Source organism: Loa loa, assembly GCF_000183805.2.
Source record: "Loa loa unplaced genomic scaffold supercont3.97, whole genome shotgun sequence".
NCBI classification, from domain to species: domain Eukaryota; kingdom Metazoa; phylum Nematoda; class Chromadorea; order Rhabditida; family Onchocercidae; genus Loa; species Loa loa.
This window is the reverse complement of record NW_018108277.1, coordinates 154,564-172,276: the sequence shown is the minus strand read 5'-3', so window position 1 is coordinate 172,276 and position 17,713 is coordinate 154,564. Positions and strand designations below refer to the sequence as shown.

Here is a 17,713-nt window from a genome sequence, read left to right as displayed (position 1 = left end):
TTTTTTTTTTTTCTGTATGAATATTTAAAAAGAAAACTGATATCAGTGATTGTTTCTCTAAAATTCATTTACATTGAAAATCTGTATCAGATCTTGCAGACCGCATATTTAGACTTCGTATATATTAAACCTTTTGAAGCATGCATTTATGGAGCATGCAGGCAGGTAGCACAGTACGTGAGCATAAGCTGTCTCTTCGAAAAATGAATGTAAAGTAGTGTTTTCTCAGTTGATACGATGAATTTGTTTCGGTATAATAATCACGTCAATAGATGAATTTGAAAATCTATTTTTAGGCAGTAATTCAACGACACTCAATGAATTCACCAGTCCCAGTAAATCTCAGTGGAACTGTAGTTTGAAATAATATATCTAGTCTTCTAGAAGCGGGTTTTATTAGAAAAACATTGGCACTATTTCTGCTATCGATTAGTTGGCCGGTTTGTATCATATCCTATTCAAGCAAATGTTTGTTCTGTATAAGAAATTGAGATACCATCTGGGAGGAATTGCATATTGATAAGTTGTTCTTCTCTATGTGATCTTTCCATAGCTTTTTTCTTTTATTCCGAAGTGCCAATAGTTCAGCCTTCTATTATTTCATATTAAAAATTCGGATTTTTCGTAATTTGAAAACCTGTCATTATTTTTAGGATTTGCTTCTCGTTTAATCCTTATTATCTAATTTAAACATTAAAATCGAAAGAGCATAGTAGTAGGTCGCTTAGCTGTCTCTTATTTTTTGTTGTTTTTCTTGTCAGATTGTTGTGGTACTTCAAAAGTTTTTTTTTTAATCATATGCCGGTGATAACACGTTTCTTTACTTTGTGATGTTGTGATAAGAAATCCATTCTTGCAGTACGGGACATCATCAGAATGACAACGAATATACGATTTCAAGATAGACTTGCCAGGTTCTCAAAGTTGTTCCAGTAAGTATTATTAGGACTCTCTGTCCATCGTCAGTTTCCTCAGCTGTAATTTCAAAATCTAATCTCAATGAAAACAATGGGTTGGGGAGTCTCATCTTTCGTACTGTCTGTACTTTTGCATTCGTTCAGTTTCATTTTCTATCTTTCCATTTGAGAACTTTTTTAAATACGTATTTTGATGCTATTTGCTGAATACGGCGTATGTTAATGTTATTGATCCAATTTAGGAATTTAGAAATTTCTCTTTTTCTCATTTCAAACTGGTAGTCGAGAATGTTGGCATGAATTAATATAGAATTAAAAAATCTGTTGCTGGATACTAATTGAAATGAAAGACATTTCAAGTTTTTGCTACCGAGAAGGTAGCAACAACTTGATATTATCGAGACGCAAGTATTTTCGTTGGCAATCATGAGCTTCATGTATAAAAAAGATCTTACACGAATTTATTATCTCCTAAGTTTGAATTTCCCTATTGAATTATCGTGCAGAACTTCAGTTTGTAACTAACTTTTACGGTTTGATCACTTTTTTATTTATAGTACCATTTTATATTGCTTTTACTTTTTTCATGTATATTACAATTCATGTATATTATATTTGATATTATACAGTAGTAATGTGAACGACTAACTAATTTAAGCTACGTAAAATTGTTATGTAAGCATACGGTTTCTCTTATTCCGCACAAGTTACTGTTAGTATTACTGCACCCTAACTGTATCAATAATATATGCGAACAAACTGTAAATCTTTGTTAAATTAATTGGTAAATAACGTTGGAATTATTTATATTTTAACAAATGCAATTTAACACTTAACTTTGTTACAGAATTTTTCTACTGCTAAAATGTAGGATCAAGTTCAATGTCCAAAAAGGTTCAGTAGTTCTCTTTATATTGGGCTCCCTTCAACGAAATAATTATATGTAATTCGACACGGTCGTAATTAAATTTAATCATTCAGGTATAAGTTTTTTCGTCACCCTCTTTCTCTTGTAGAATGCAAGCAATAATTTTAATACGAATGATATCATTTATCTGCTTATTCCATAAGAAAAATACCAATGATGTGAGCAATAATACAATAGTTGAACAACGGGATAAAGACACCGTATAAGAATGCATTGCCAACACACATGAAACACCGGAACAAAATTAGATTACAGCAATAATAACCGGTTGTAATTTCTTTCAATATTTGTCAACAAATTACCGACTTAACGTGAAAAGAGATAAATTCTAAGCAATCCGTTGGAAACCTCTCGGTATGAGAATATTTTATTATTTCCGTCTAAAGAAGAAATCAACAAAACTGCCTAATTTTTTATTGGTGAAATGTCTGGGGAAAGTAAACGGCAACTGATTTCAGCCGCTCCATTTGGATCCATAACACCATCAAATGAAACTCTCCTTGCTGATATTATTTCATCATTCTGTAACAAAGCTGATTTAAAGGAGACAGGAAAAAAAGCCTTTTTTTTCGTTAAATGTCAAAAATAACACCAATTATACTAGATGGATGGAAACACGAATGAATATGAAATTGTAATATTAATTCTTGAGATATAAAATATACATATATAACCAGCTTACTGAGTGGTACCATGTAGGGCGTTCAAGGTTAAATGGTTCACTTTCATCGTAAATGTTATCAATATCCATCGCTACCGAGCTCTCACTTCCATTCTCAGTATTTGCATGGGACGACAATGCATCAAGGAAAAGCTTACGACGCAATGTATTAAGAGATAAGTTCGCTTCGAAAATTGCTACTTCACCTTCTTCATGCTGGAAGCAATTACCTTAAAGAAACTCAAAGTAAAACACGAAATTAAATCCAATTGTTGACATTCTATACCGAATAAGATGATCATACGCCAAAATGATGGTAGATGAAAGGTAAAAAATAATGATCACTGATGTAACAACTAATATTTGCTCTCTTACTTCGCTCCTATTATTTCCGCCATTTCGTTCAAATGTATTAAGCATAATGAACAATCTATGACAGAATCAGAAATAAGAAACAGCATAACAAGCGAACTGATGAAGCAGATTTTGCAAAAGTAAAATATTCCTATGTTTATTTTGGACTGTTATGAACAAACAACCTAGAAGTCTCATTAAATCAAGGTTTGGTGGGAAAGTAAACATAGTCTGCACTTCAACAGATTTTTTTGATTCAATAGATCGAGCAACAACTGGACGCGCTAGTGGAGATTCTTGCACCTGCAAAAATCTTAATATTCCATGACGACTAAAAAAAGCATATGAAGTAATATTGATATTAATATAAATAGTAAACAGTTTTTCATCTTACATTTCGATACAATAGACTAAACTTATTGTGCGTAAAACAGTAATACTCAGATAGCAATGCCATATTTCAGCATTTATATCTTACAATTACGTAAGCGAAGAATTCGACATACAAAAGCTCGTGATCTCTGTATCAAGTTTGGACTACAATCTTGTGCTGAATTAGTCGATTCTTTCGCCTAAAATAAAGATTTTGTTAGATATGCAAACAAATCACAGATCCTGCAATGCAAAACAATATACAAAATTGCTCACATTTTCCTAAAAATATTCCGACTGTCAGGATTTGTATTTGAATCATCTCATCAATCCCTTTAAGAGAGATCAAATGAGCTAAAATCTGATGCCAGCTATTGTTATGCATCGCGAGAATTTCTATTACGGCGAAGAACCAAACTTCTACCAGTGTTAACCATGAAGCAAACGTACAAAGTAAGGAGATGGTAACACATATTTTTGAGATGCCCAAAATTTGTCGATAGCATTATTAATTTGGGCTTCTTCAGCTGGATCCCTGAAAAGAAAGTTATCGTTGAATTTTTTGTCTGCCAAAGAAATGATGCTATTTGGAAAGCAAAATGAAACAGAACTTACGGTGTTTGACACATTTGACACATTGACTCCGTTTCATCAATAACTGCCGGATGAAGATCCGCCATTTGTCCAATCGACCAACGAAATGATTTTTCAGGAGTTTCACACTCGACATTTCTCTGGAAATAATAAAAAAGAAGTTACAATGGCTCGTAAATATTCGAGGAATTCCGAAAAGTTTATAAAATCCGAATAACCAGCAAAAAAAGGAAAAATAACCTTAGAATTATTAAAAAGATTTGGGCTGTAGGTGGTTGCACAAAGGCTTCCCATAATATCACTGTCGAATGGATTCGTTATGTGAGAACGTGCAGTGCTATTACTCCTTAAAAAAAAAAAATAAATGCAGAATAGTTTCACAACATTACTAACAATTCTAATGAAGTCCACCACATTCTTGAAGTATCGTTTCAGTTAACAGAATAAACTAACTGCGGTCGAATTGATCTCTCAGAAAGGATGTGCGATTCCAACAGTGCCACTTCTATATTTTCTTTATCAGTTTCAACAGACTTAGAATTAGATCTTACGACTAACGACGATGTCTCATCTCCAAGCTTTATTTTTCGGACCTGAAAATCGCTTCATCTCAAATGGACGTCTTAAAACACATATTTGTCAAAAAAATTTACAGTATTAAAGTATTATTTAATTATTCAAATTTTCCAACTCTTCACTCAAACCTATTGGATGGTTAATTAGCACTTCATGAAAAACGGCATACTCTCGGGTCCAAGTATTTGTTCGCAAACATGGTATCATTTTAATTTTTGCTTGCATTTATCGCAATGTCTTAAAATATCCGTTAGAGTATCGAAAAAAGCATTTAAACTCATAGTCAAAATAAACATTCGTAATAAGTTCCTCAAACTTTATTGTCGAAACTTGATAATTTAAGAAAAAAAAAACGTAATGAATACAAATAACCTTTGTATCGGAAGCTTGTAGCTTCGAGCACTCTTCGGAATTATGAAAGTGTTGCTGCTCTGAGAATGGACTACCGCTGGAACCTATGAACTGCACCCGGTCATTCGGAATCGGCGATAGTTTCAAAGCTGTCAATGCAGATCTTAGGTTTAAGATTTTGTATAAAACAAACTTTTCATCGTACTATAAAAACTGTTTGTGCGCAAAAGAAAAATCTGAATAAAGAAACAAATGAAATGTGAAAAATAAAAAATATTTATCAAAGCTGAGAAAATAATGAAACTTGCGATTTCTTTAAATGAAAAATTTGATATTTTTCAGCAAAACTACGAGAAATTTTCAGAAATATGCAGGAAAAAAAAGCAGAAAAAATTAGAAACAAACTACCATTTTGTCCGGTATTTCTGCCCCCTTTTCGTATATCTGATCGTTCATCCGGTCCTAGTATTGTACTATTAAATTTAGGTTTACCATATATGTCCGAATCAGAGTCATCTGTTACATTCATTACCGTTGCAACCGCTTTCAATGTTCCTACAAAATAATATTTCTGAAAAATTACAAAAATATCGTAATTTTAGTAATGAAATAATGAAGTAATAATATGATGGAATAATGACATAATAATATAATGAATAAGGTAATGAAATGATGAAATTTTAGTAATGAAATAATGGAGATATCCTTTCACTGCGACACAAATAAGCAGAGAAAAGAATTAATGAAAACACAAAAACTGTAAAATTAAACTGGAATTATTCGTATTGGAAAACAATAAAACAGAGGAAAAAAAACACACATAAGTGAAACATGTAATAGAGAGACGTGAAATGTTGATCAAAAGAAGTGAAATGTAGGAAATGAGAAATAGGAAGATGGGGGAAGTTGTAAATGAAAAAGTAATCATATGTGAAAATAAGGGTAAAGGTCAAGAAACGTGAAATGTAAGAAGACGTATGAAAATATTACACTACTTCCGCGTTACTACTTCCTTCTCAAGTCATCACATAAGCGTAACTACTTCAGCAGATACTTTAAATATTTTTGAAATTTAAGGAGTGGTTTTAAAAACGTTATTCAGACCAAGTCAGTGTGGCACAAAACGTGACGCCGATTGTTGCCATGTTACGCTTTAATGCTTTATTCTGTCGTTGTTCACGTACATTCACGTGGAAATTACTCCAAACTGGGAATAGTAGGATAGAATTGCGGTGTTACACATAGTAACACGTAAATCCATTGCATAAGACATGTAAATACATTAACACGTCATTTTGTTTATAATAAATTGAAGTCTTGGGTGGCATACGTACCACGTATATTTACGTTATATCGAAGTTTGGTGCCAAATATTTGCATTGCACGTTAGAGATAAGTAATACTATTTTCGTTTTACATGTCTGATGCATTTACATATGCTGTTATGATAAGTGAAGCGAAAATATTTATGCATGGAAAGACTGCTAATCCGCGATGAATCATGGAATTATTTCAAGAGAAAAAAGTAAACAAAATTTATTGTTTCCCTATTAATATTATTTGGTCTGTTCAAAATTTGATCATTGTATATTTACAGACAGTTATGTTAGTTTGAGTTATTTCTACGAATTGATAAACTTTAAAAAAGATTAAATTTAAAAATCTGAAATGAAAGAAGCGGTAATATCCTAGCCTAAAAAATGACTGGGCTTACTTTTTATTGAAAAAGAAATATATTGTAATTACGAAATGAGAAATTTACAAAATATTCAGGCCTAATAATGCATTCAGTGAATGAGGGTGAAGTAAGATAGTATGTATTTAGATGATGGTGACGGGCTATGGTAAGATTTTTGGAGAATGAATGGTGTGTATGCGTTATATGCTGTTGTTGGTGAGTTAAACAGATAACTTATGATGTTAGTGATTGTTGTAAGGGTTGTCATTGATTTCAGTTGTACACGGAGACATTTTGATATTTGTACTGGAATTACTCCTTAACATAATTAGTTAAATTAATTTATCTCTATTCATGTATATGTATTTAATTTATGTTCTTCCTTCTCTACATTCATATCATTACCTTGTGGCGAATTTTTAATGATTTAATTTTAATTTTTCCGTTTATATGTGTATATGTTATTAAGCGGAATGAATTTATTTTTACATTGGAGTGCTTGAAATTTCGAATTCCAGTTTGATTCGAATTATTAGTGATTCATGTTTTCCGTTTCTATATACAATAAAAAAAAAAGCGCGCAATTAAGAATTAATTTTGCTGACGAAAATTTTGATTCATAAAGGTAAGTGTGAAGAAAGAGAGGAACAAAAAAGTATGGCTGAAGTTGTAAATGGAAGAGATAAAACAACGGTGACAAATCCATTAGAACCAACAAGTAGTGATGAAGAAGTTGGGAAAAATGAGGAAACGTTAACTTCGTGGGACAATGGTGATGTTTTGGATGAAAAGACTGTAAGTTTGATTTGTTTCCGCATAGATAGGCAATTAGCGAATTGGTTCAACAGACAATGAATTGGAATTTATTTGTTTGTCAAATAAATTTACAAAGGCTTTTCCAATATCTTCGTAGTTAACGGAAGCACTAACTTTGTGATGAAGTGAAAATTGTTTCATTTACCCAACTAGCTAAATTACATAACAAAGTGTTAGATAATTTACACGGCAAAAGTTTTGTCGGATGGTCTTTAGTTGTTTTTCTCAATTCAATGCAAAATTATTTATGCAACTTCAGATACACATAAGTTATATCTAATCATTGTATATAAATTTTGCTATATAATATAATGATAAAAATTGAAATAAACCGTTTTCTTTTCCAACAGTATCGTACCGAAGAAAGCGACGTTGATTTATCAAAAGATAATAGTCTAATTGTTGATATTTCGGATGCTCTCTCTGAAAGAGATAAGGTAAGATTTAGTATTTACTACTTCTCTTTTATGCACATCAGATGTGTTTTTAATATAAGTGGGGAACAACTAAAACAAATTGTTGAACCAATTTAATTAAACAGTAATTGATAAATCAAATATAAGCACTTCATATTTGAAACATAGAGCAAATTAAGGACCGTATCTCTCGTAGCTTTATCTATCTGTTTGTTGAAATTTGCATTTCTTTGAATGTGTCTTTCCCCTCTCTTCCCAGAAAAGAAAAAAAAAGAAAATAGATAAAGTTTTGAAATGTAACAAGTAAACATTACGTATGTGCTCAGGATTTAATTTTCCTATTCGATAGTGCTAATTTAGGTGAAATATACAGTTCATACAAGGACGACACTTCCGGATTTTTCAAAAAATGAAGTCAGCGTTGTACGAGAACATGAGGAATTCATTTGGTTGCATACATGTTTAGAGGAAAACGAAGCATATGCAGGCTTTATTGTATGTTTCAGTGTCAAATTGAAATAGCAGTATTTTAAGGACGATATACTGTCCTGGTTACTGCACTTATAATCTGTTTAACTATTCTCGATGAGAATTGTTTATAGATTCCCCCAGCACCACCACGACCAGATTTTGATGCATCACGTGAAAAGCTTCAAAGATTGGGTGAAGGTGAATCAACGATGACTAAGGATGAATTTCTGAAAATGAAACAAGAACTAGAGCAGTAAGTTTGGTCATTAATATAACTGAGGCTTTTAAAATTAATGGTGGTATTAAATTAGCATTAAAAAGCAGGAAGTGAAGTGAATAAAGAAGAAAGGAGAAAGGCCAGATTTAGACTATTTTGTTTACAGAAATCTCGAAAGAATTGTTTATCTTTCCTTTTTTGGTATTAAACGAATAATCGAAATATAATTTTTTCTTCCTTTTTATGTTTCATTTTAATTGGCCAGTTATTTCTTGAATATGAAATTATCAACAATAGAACTAGTAAGAAATGCGCTTAATCATTTACAGAACTTTCTTTTTTTCCCACGGCTAATCACCGGGTTCTTTTTTCTTTTCAGGACAACTAGTTTTTAAATTGCTCGAGTCACCAATGTTTCAGGGAATATCTTGCGACATTCAAGAAGACGGTCGCCATGCATGAAGTGTTTCTTTGTCGTCTTGCAACGCATCCGGTTTTCAAAAATGATCCCAATTTCCGGATATTTTTAGAATATGAACAAGATGTAAGTATCCTTACAAATATTTGACTTCTTAGTACTTCTTAGTATTTTAAAAATTTTCCTTGAACGTAAAGAATTTCTGGTCATTTCAACGCTTAATTTAAAAAATTCCTTTCATTTAGTGAAAAGTTGATGAAAATTTTGTTATCATTTCGTAACTAAGAATAAAAAAATTTCCATTTTATTTTACATCAATTTGTGGCAATTATAAAACATAGTAGATAGATTTGGCATAAAAGTGCGAAAGATGAAATTATTATGAGGATAGCGATTGTGCCAGTTAACAGATAATAAAAAACATAGTAGATGGATTTGGCATAAAAATAAGATGAAATTGTTATGGGGATAGCGATTGTGCCAGTTAACAGATAATAAATTGCTCGGAGAATTTTTTTCTTGTATGTTTTTTTTCAACTATTGTTCTCAAACTGGTTTATTATATTGCATTCCTGTTTTAGCTTTCGGTTCGTGCGAAAAATAAAAAAGAACTTGTTGAGTCGTTTTGGAAACGATTAACGCAATCTGCCGATGAAGTATTACTGTCAGGACAGGTAGGAAAAAATGTATAATATTGAGTTTTAATTTTTATACCATATAATCAGTTAGTATATTACTAAAGTCCTCAACATATGATAGGTACTAATGCATGGTGAATTGAGGTTCGAATTTAAAGTTGTCTCAAGTTTTATCTACCCGATCTTTCATGCCTTATAAATGGGAAAGAAGTGTGAGAACGATGATTTTATGATTTCCTTTTGTAGAAAGATGTTGATGATTTTTTTGAACATGAGCGGAATTATTTGATTGAGTATTATACTCATGTGAAGGAAGCTTCATCGAGATGTGATAGGATTTCACGACTTCGTAAAAGTTAGTTTTCGCTGTTATTTTCCTATTTTAAAAATAGGATCTGTGATTAGCTCATTTTTTGTTATACTTTTTTTTTGGGTGGGACAATTTAGTCATCCTCTTCTTCAGTTTTTTGGATTTATTTTGTAAACCCTAGCCTTTTTTCTTTGTTAGTTTCAATTGTTCAGATCGTTCATAAAAAAGGAATCTAGACTTCCTTCTAACTCACAACTTATAAACTCTGAAAAGAGGGAAAGATAATTTTATTGGTCTGGTCTTGACGATATTACCAATGTTTGATTACTAAGTAAACAAAGATATTATAAATGCTTGCTGCTTACAACTCTGCGTGAAATAGACTTTACAGTTTATTGATCTGAAGTGAAGTATTTACAGTTTATTACGACGTTGTAATTTTATTTACCAAAAATTGCAGGACGGTAAAATTGTAGGATTTATGCCATCAGAAGCGATTTCATAAGGGATTTTTAAAATAATTGCATGTTCATTTTAACCGCTGATATTTAGCATATTCCTCATCAAATATTTATGTGAAGCATGGGAAGTGTTTTATTTTCTTCAGACTTGCAACCGATTGTTTGTTCAGAATAGGACGTAGAATTTTCCCTACTGAATTTTTTTTTCTTTTTTTTTTTTTGGATGGCTTATCCATTGATGTATTGGTTGTCTGATTTGTTTTTTTTTCTAGTTCTAGTATAAACTGCTTTTTCTGAATTATATTTCTAAATGAGGGGATCGAGCAAACTTATACATCTTGTCATGAAATGCCGTTCTTAACATTTCATTTTCCGATTAATTTTTAGTCGTTTTTAATCACCTTAGCTTCGGAGTTTTCATTTTTTTTCCTATAGACCATTGTAGTTGTTTATTGAAAATTTGGAGTGGAGTATTCTTTTGTCCTGTAGAGGAAAATTCTTGAGTTGAATGTAATTTTGGTTTTTTACATCTTTATCCTTCTTTTATTCTTTTCCCTCCAAAAATATTAAACAGTTATGAATAAATGGAATAGTTCTGGATTATGCAGTAATGTTTAGGTGTGTCTGGGTTCGAATGATGTCTAGATATTTGATTATTTAAGTTTTTGTAACTTTAGCCTCACCTCGTTATTTACCACAGAAAATCCGGGAATGGTTTAGGATTACTTATTTGAAGTATTCCGTAAGGGACATTATGGCTGTGTGTTTTTGCAACTTCAAGTTCTTCACTTTTCATCACTACACTTTTCTTTTTGGATTTCATTTGAGTTTACTTTCTCCTTTTTATTTTATTTAGAAAGAAAACTTCTTTGTTTTCCCAGATAAAAAAAAAGTGACGAGAATGTAATAAATTTATCGAATATCACTTATGCTTTGCAGGAAGATTTATTGAGTATCAGCCATATTATAAAATTTGATATTTTATATGCGATAACTTCTTGCAAAAGTTTCCGTTCCCTTTTTTCTTTTTCTCCACCTTTTATTTTCTGCAAAATTTTATTTCAGCAACAAATTACTAAAATTCCTTTTATACTGCACTCCGTAAAAGTCATCGCTCTCGTTTCCTTCCTCTCTCTCACCTCTTCCATTTTTTAGTATTTTCGACTCTCTTGTCTTTGCAGTTTTATAAATTTATTTCTTTTCAGATTGTCACAACCAATTATACGTTTGTTGCAGTGATGCTCTAGAAAATTTTCACAGCTTTTTCTTCCTTTTCATTGCATAAAAATTTACAAAAGCTTTTTTCGTTTAGATTTTAGCGACTTAATTTTAATTTTTATTCAGTTGCAATTATTTGGATCCATTTATTGTATTCGATTAAAAAAAATTGTTGAATCATCAGTTGCTGATCGGATGACTGCTGTCTATCAGGTAGTTACAGTATTAACACTTCCACTCGAAATTTATTCTCATTAATTTATCTATCATGTCATCATTTTTACCAGACATTAGCTCATTTCACTGACAATATCTAATTTATTTTGGTTTATCCGTTGTTTGAGTTGAGATTTTCAGCAAAATTGAAATGCAAGTTGATTTTTTAAGTTCGTGAAGTTTTTGACTTCATTCTTTTCGTCTTGATTAATATAAACATAGCTTCTTAATTTGAAAATAATTTTAAAAGATTAATAAGTAAGTTGCGTTACTGATATAGTGTTCATATTACCTGCTCAATTACTTCTCTATTTCCGGAAATATTGTTTGCTTTGCAATCAGTATTTATTCACTTTGTATTTTCAAAGACGTTTGCTGATGGTTATTGATCTTTATCATTTTTTCTTTTCTTTTTCCGTACGAATCATGCAAGAAAGTCTTCGAACTTATTTAGCATCTCAAAATTTGCAAGGATGCTCCAGTTACTTTCTCTTTCCTTCATTTTTCTTACGTTTTTTTTTTCTCTTTTTCTTCATCTGTTCCTTTGATCTTGTTTTTTCTTCTTTTTTTTTCTATTTTTTAATGATTTCATTTTTATGAACGAAGTTGCAAGTAGGATTGGTGTGTTTGCGTTGTAAATATTATAAAGAAAGAGAGGAATTGCTGAAATTTGAAATTTGAAAGAGGCACATTAATTTAAGGAACAAGATAACATTAGTCTTACTTTATTCAGGAAAAAAAAAGAAAACGAAAGAAAAAAAAGTGTTGGAAATATTGACGTTGACGTTTATGTTTATAGTTTGCTAGTGCAATTTCATCAATTTCATTTAGTGAATATTTTATAGTTTAGCGAGGAGTATCATGTTGAGATATTCGGCTGCCAGAATGTCAATCTTTTCAATCTTTTTTTTCTGTCATTCAATCTTCTAGCTTTAATTATTCGTCTTAAGTTTTATTTGTTTGATCATGTCTGTTGATGTTATGGACTTATGGGTGCTTTCCCTATTATTTAAATTCATGATACTAAATACATCGATAACTTATGGGTATACACTTAAAATTGTGGGTACGTTCTAATGATACTACAAGCTTGGAGTATTTTTGAAGTTCAACTTTACTGGTATTTTTGCCAATGGCTGAATTGATAATTTCTAAAATAATTCATCAGTTTATGGGACTTTCTGTAGATTTTTTTTTCTCTTAAATAAAGTAATGTTACGCGTCATACTTGTATTTTTCTTTCTTTCTTTTTTTTTTGTTCACTTGTGTTTGCCTATCACAACCATTGTTAAATTAATAATTCATGAAATAGAAAATTTTCTTTCCAACTTATTCTTCCCATTATACAAACTTTGAATTATTCCTTGTTGGTTTGTATTCTTTGATACTTTTTTCCATTAATTTCTAGCATATTCACCTTTTTTCTGCTATATCTTCATACTTCATTTCCTGTCTAACTTTAATCGTCAAAATATTGTGTCGTTTGATTCTTTAAAAAACATTTTTTAGACATCAAACAAGTTAACTATCTCATCATCTTAGTGCTTAATGCCGAATTCTTTTCTAAAAGCTATATTTAGTGGGAAAAAAAAAATGGATGAGCATGATAGTATGGATAAATGAACGGAGAGAAAAATATAAGAATGCCATGAAAGATTTGTTAATAAGCACAAGATAGCTGTTCTAGGGTTGTTCGATTTATCTCTGGATTTTTTCCTAAAGTTCATGCAATTATCATTTATCGAATGTTGTGCAAAATATCTTGCATCGATCGATTTTCATCTTTTAAGGTTTGAATATAAGTCAAATGTGTAAGATAAAAAAAAACTTCATATTTTCAAATAACAGATTTCGCGATGATCAAATGAGATGATAGAATGTTGCTGCTGACTTGAATTTGGCAAATTCAATTATCACATTTTAGGCTTGAAATCGGAATCCTTGTAATCATTGATGAATTTGTAACTTTTCATAGCATACAAAATGAAATGTTTCAATCTTTAAGCAAAAGAAAAAATTAATTGCTTCGAGCTGTTTTTTTTTCTGAGTGAAAATGGATAGTTTATACGTCTAGAAAAGATGAGTTACGGTCAAATATTTTTTTTTGCATTGCTGTTATGGGAGAAGAGTTTTTTTAATTAAGTTTTGAAAGGAACTTTTAGAGTTCTCTCACTTAAATAATACTGAAAAAGAGTATGACCAATACCATTTATATTGCTATCATTTCAGTGTGTGTGACTGATCAATTTCATTTATACAACAAAGAATACAATTTGTTCCCTTTAAAAAAGGATAAGAAATTCTCTTCTTCATTGTTGTAAGAATTTTCATTGGAAATATTTGTTAAATAAGAATGAAATTTTCAGATGTTGCTGATTCATATGCACTGATTGGGTCATGTCTCGAAAAAATGGCGCTGCAAGAGTTGGATCGTGAGTTGCAAAAAGATTTAGTACGAGGGTCACTCACATTCGAAAAGCTCAAAAAGCATGAGGTTGATTGAATTTTATTTTTAACATTTCAGATATTTAACTAATTAAATATTGTTTTCGTTTATATTTGCAAGTGATTCAAGTGAAATGAAATGATCATTCAAAATAATCGAGTTATATTGAATTAGTTCTGGCAGAGATTATTGAAGTAATTACAGAATCCAAAAAATCACCATATTTTAGAGTCGAGTAGCGACTGATGAAGAACTGAAGTTGGGTGATACTCTGCAATACTATATGAAAGACACGGATGCCGCTAAGTTAAGTCGTGCTATATTTGAAAAATGTTAAGTGAAGAGTATCGCAAATGTTAAGACCCGAAGTATTGGCGAGAAGATTGCTGTCATTGCGATAATTAAATATTAAGACCTGCTGGAAATTTGAATTCATGCTCTCTTCCTTTTTACATTTTTGATCATGATGATACAATTATCATACGACTTAAGGCAAATATTCTTTTTCGGGATATCTTTTAATTATTCCTTTATTTTTCCTTAATTTAAAATTTTCGATTAAGCAAACATATTAATGATGCAGAATACATAAGCATAAAGGTCTTATTTTTGCAACAAAAATGAAATTTTCGTGATATCGGTCGATTACAATGTTATTATTTAAATTTTTAGTAGCTGTAATGGATATTTGTTATTTAACTGTAATAAATGTTATATAACGAAGTATTTAGTTTCTCTTCAGGATCTTCTCTATCGTCGGATGCGCTGTTTGGCAAATTATGAAGGAGCGAACAAAACTCTGGAACGTGCCAGGGGACGTAATAAAGATATACCAAAGGTATTTTTCATAAAGTTTCTTTCATTTCACCTCACTTTTTGAATCTTTATTCTTTCAACGTTTCTAAATCATCAAGATCTGTCTTATGGTATTTGAATAAACTTTAAGATGACCTAAACCTTATCTGATTAAATATGCATTTAGTTTTCACTTTTTGGCGTGTCTTTTTTCTGGTTACAGGTAGTATACTTATATAATATGACTTCATCTTCATTAATGCTTCGTCTAATCCCTAAATTTTGAAATCGATTGATACTGATATCCTTCAAACCGCTCCGACACATTTCTTTTCCATTACACAAACTGAAATAGATCCTAAATTTCTCGCAAAGTTTCACGATGATTGTGATTGTTTGTTTTTATGCGTCGAGTAAGCAAAATTGCTTAGGCGGAAGCGGAGCAAAGTGAAGCTTGCAAGAAATTTGAAGACATCAGTGAAGTGGCAAAAGGTGAATTATTGGATTTGAAGAAGAGGCGATTAGTTGCGTTTAAGAAGAATTTAACCGATCTAGCGGATCTTCAGATTAAACATGCCAAGGTAATAATTATGGATCACTTCTTTAAAACTATTTTTTTTCCTGTTACTTTAATATGACACTTCTAATTTCTTTTATCACCTGAAGTCAAATACTTAACAAATCAAATTTTGTTCCTTATTCGAATATATCGTCAGTTTTACATCATGCTCCTAATTATATTATATTATGCTTATACTCCTAATTATAAGGAGTTTTATATTATGCTCCTTGCACATTCTCATATCACTTATCTCCATCTTTTTATTTTGATCTTGGCGACTTCTTAGATTAGCTATTTATTCCGCTAATTTCGTTTTCCGTAAGACATCTATGAAATTATTTTACAGTGCTCTCCTTTCAATTAATTGTGTTTCTTCTATGAAAATGAGTTACCTTCCCAAGTTGAATTTCTGTTATTGAATTCATTATGCTATATTTTGTTCAAAAAAAGAAAAAAAAAGAAATCATAATGATCTATCAGATTAATGTTTAGTAGGGTGATGATGTCAATCTTGTTAAGATTTAATCATTTTCGTTATTAGTAATCACCACCGCTTTTGCTTGTTATTTTATTTTTTTATTTTTTTTCAACTACTTATCTCCGTCGTCATGAAGAATAACTTTAACAGTACTTCGAATTTTTTTAGCTTTATTTGATTATTAGTTACTTAATAATTACCATTTTTTACTGTTGCCAATCTCTTTGTTAATAAATGCAACACTCGAGAAATAAATGAAATAATGTTGCTACCTTACAATTCTTCATCTAACAACAATTTATTTTCAGGCACAAATAGCTTTATTGGAACAAGCATTAAGTAAACAAGGATAGCAGCAACAAACAACAGCAACAGTAGCAACAACAGCAAAATCATCACCAACAGCAGATGCAGCAGACAACTTGATTAATCACTGATAATTGAATTGTCGTTAATTTCTTTTTTCCTTGAAACTGGAATTTAGGACCTGCATTTTTAGTTGATTCGAGTAACGATGATTAAATTCAAATCCTCATTATGAATTAAAATAGTGCATTTTAAATTTAAAGGAGAGGGACAGCTATTTTGTCACAGAATTTGCTAAATTCGAATAAATGATACAGTTGAAAATGTTAAAAATACATTTCTATTCAAAATAGGACGAAGGAAAGAAACATCTGTTGCTGTAAAATTATTTTATCATTATTTTAAAAGAAAGCAATATAAATGGCTTTAAAGATAAGAATTAGATGAAATAAAATAGGCTAAAAGTTATTTACCACCTCTTTTTTACACCGATAGTATATTTTCCTTTCTTTTTTTTCGGTTTTCATATTCATTCATAAAGAGAGTTGATTATAAGAAGGTAGGAATTATTTGCTATTACTTAGCCTATTTTCTGTTTCTTATCATGTTAAGATCATTTGTCACTTATAGAATATTTGCTTTCTTTATATTTTCTGTTCTATTCAGAAGAATAGATTCCTTGAAATGGTGAAACTTTTTGCACCTTTTCCATTTTTCATTCTTTTTTCTCAAATATAATGGTAATGAAATTTCTTTCATTCAGTAATGGGAAGGAATATTATGAGGTAAACAGTTTTCAATAAGGCATTTTCTCATAAGTTCTTAAGTGCATTCCATCACAATAAAAAAAAAAAAAGCAAAAAAAATCATTTTTATTGAATCATCAATAAAATGCTAATTAGCTGTTTTTTTTTCATGCTACATTACATTAATGATATTTGTTTATTATTAATTTGATGGTAATACTTTTGAATTATGACTGAGAAATTTCTGAATAATGGTAGTTAATTGATCATTATATTTTGATTTTGAAAATGCCTTTCGAAGCTAAACTAATGGTTTGAATTAAAGAAAGGGAATGAGGAAATTTAGAAGATTTCGTTAACGAAGCTAAACGAAATATTAAGCTAATAAATGTTATTGATGATTTGCATTGAGTCAGGTGATCCGTTTTCACATCTGTTGTTTCCGGTGTTATGAGAAGTGCAAAAGGGTATAGAGAGGAAGAGACAGAGAGAGAGAGGGAAAGAGAGAAGAGAAAAGTGGTAATTATTAGCGGTACTGAAAAAGTTTCCCCACTTTTTTTTCCTCTCTTTTTCCCTCTCTATAAAAGTATTCGTGCAGTTATTTGAGAAATTATGGATGTAATTTTATTGCGCTGAATTATTATTATTTTCCTTTTGGATTCAATGGAAAAAGAAAATTATGAAATCATTTTCGGAGAACTTTTAAATTTACATATTTTAAAACAAGAGGTTGCATTTTTTCTTTTTCCTAATGCTGATAATATATTA

At 30.6% G+C, this 17,713-nt stretch overlaps 5 protein-coding genes across 6 annotated transcripts in view; 4 read left to right on the top strand and 1 right to left on the bottom strand.

Moving 5' to 3' along the window:
• LOAG_17585 (WD repeat-containing protein 20) overlaps nucleotides 1-464 on the top strand; it is an 8,060-nt gene extending 7,596 nt beyond the window's left edge. Inside the window, exon 15 of the mRNA XM_020450245.1 lies at nucleotides 297-464. Within this exon, the coding sequence (XP_020306112.1) occupies nucleotides 297-362 (66 nt within the window). The 3' untranslated portion in view covers nucleotides 363-464. The remainder of the gene's footprint in view (nucleotides 1-296) is intronic.
• A 1,491-nt stretch (nucleotides 465-1,955) lies between these two features.
• Nucleotides 1,956-5,314, bottom strand: LOAG_02972. 2 transcript variants are annotated; one of them, XM_003138509.2, is made up of 10 exons: nucleotides 5,162-5,314; nucleotides 4,775-4,902; nucleotides 4,280-4,419; nucleotides 4,067-4,172; nucleotides 3,848-3,966; nucleotides 3,683-3,767; nucleotides 3,367-3,432; nucleotides 3,046-3,163; nucleotides 2,528-2,736; nucleotides 1,956-2,367 (listed from the first exon to the last, which is right to left on the bottom strand). In XM_003138509.2, exons 1-10 carry the CDS (start codon nucleotides 5,280-5,282, stop codon nucleotides 2,251-2,253), a joined length of 1,209 nt encoding a protein of 402 aa, XP_003138557.1. In that variant the 5' UTR covers nucleotides 5,283-5,314; the 3' UTR covers nucleotides 1,956-2,250. The 2 variants fall into 2 exon arrangements, with proteins under 2 accessions (XP_003138557.1, XP_020306111.1); XM_020446182.1 differs by having other exon boundaries at nucleotides 2,528-3,163.
• Nucleotides 5,315-7,088: 1,774 nt separating this feature from the next.
• LOAG_02971 (TRAF4-associated factor 2) lies at nucleotides 7,089-9,767 on the top strand (the record flags this gene model as incomplete). The annotated part of the gene is made up of 7 exons (XM_003138508.1): nucleotides 7,089-7,226; nucleotides 7,598-7,684; nucleotides 8,024-8,158; nucleotides 8,266-8,387; nucleotides 8,772-8,895; nucleotides 9,351-9,443; nucleotides 9,654-9,767. The coding sequence occupies 7 exons, from the start codon at nucleotides 7,089-7,091 to the stop codon at nucleotides 9,765-9,767; spliced, it is 813 nt and encodes a 270-aa protein (XP_003138556.1).
• Nucleotides 9,768-13,965: 4,198 nt separating this feature from the next.
• LOAG_02970 (hypothetical protein) lies at nucleotides 13,966-14,447 on the top strand (the record flags this gene model as incomplete). The annotated part of the gene is made up of 2 exons (XM_003138507.2): nucleotides 13,966-14,106; nucleotides 14,288-14,447. 2 exons carry the CDS (start codon nucleotides 13,966-13,968, stop codon nucleotides 14,393-14,395), a joined length of 249 nt encoding a protein of 82 aa, XP_003138555.1. The 3' UTR covers nucleotides 14,396-14,447.
• A 371-nt stretch (nucleotides 14,448-14,818) lies between these two features.
• On the top strand, nucleotides 14,819-16,246 carry LOAG_02969 (hypothetical protein; the record flags this gene model as incomplete). The annotated part of the gene is made up of 3 exons (XM_003138506.1): nucleotides 14,819-14,896; nucleotides 15,285-15,434; nucleotides 16,202-16,246. 3 exons carry the CDS (start codon nucleotides 14,819-14,821, stop codon nucleotides 16,244-16,246), a joined length of 273 nt encoding a protein of 90 aa, XP_003138554.1.
• Between the last annotated feature and the right edge of the window lie 1,467 nt (nucleotides 16,247-17,713).

Excerpts from the sequence above, each read along its gene's own strand:
- LOAG_02972 (XM_003138509.2), bottom strand. The coding sequence starts at position 5,282 with ATGAATGTAACAGATGACTCTGATTCGGACATATATGGTAAACCTAAA. Across the intron at positions 4,420-4,774 it reads TACAAGCTTCCGATACAAAG|GTCCGAAAAATAAAGCTTGG; the intron begins GTTATTTGTATT and ends AGCGATTTTCAG. Across the intron at positions 4,173-4,279 it reads GAGAGATCAATTCGACCGCA|GAGTAATAGCACTGCACGTT; the intron begins GTTAGTTTATTC and ends TTTTTTTTTAAG.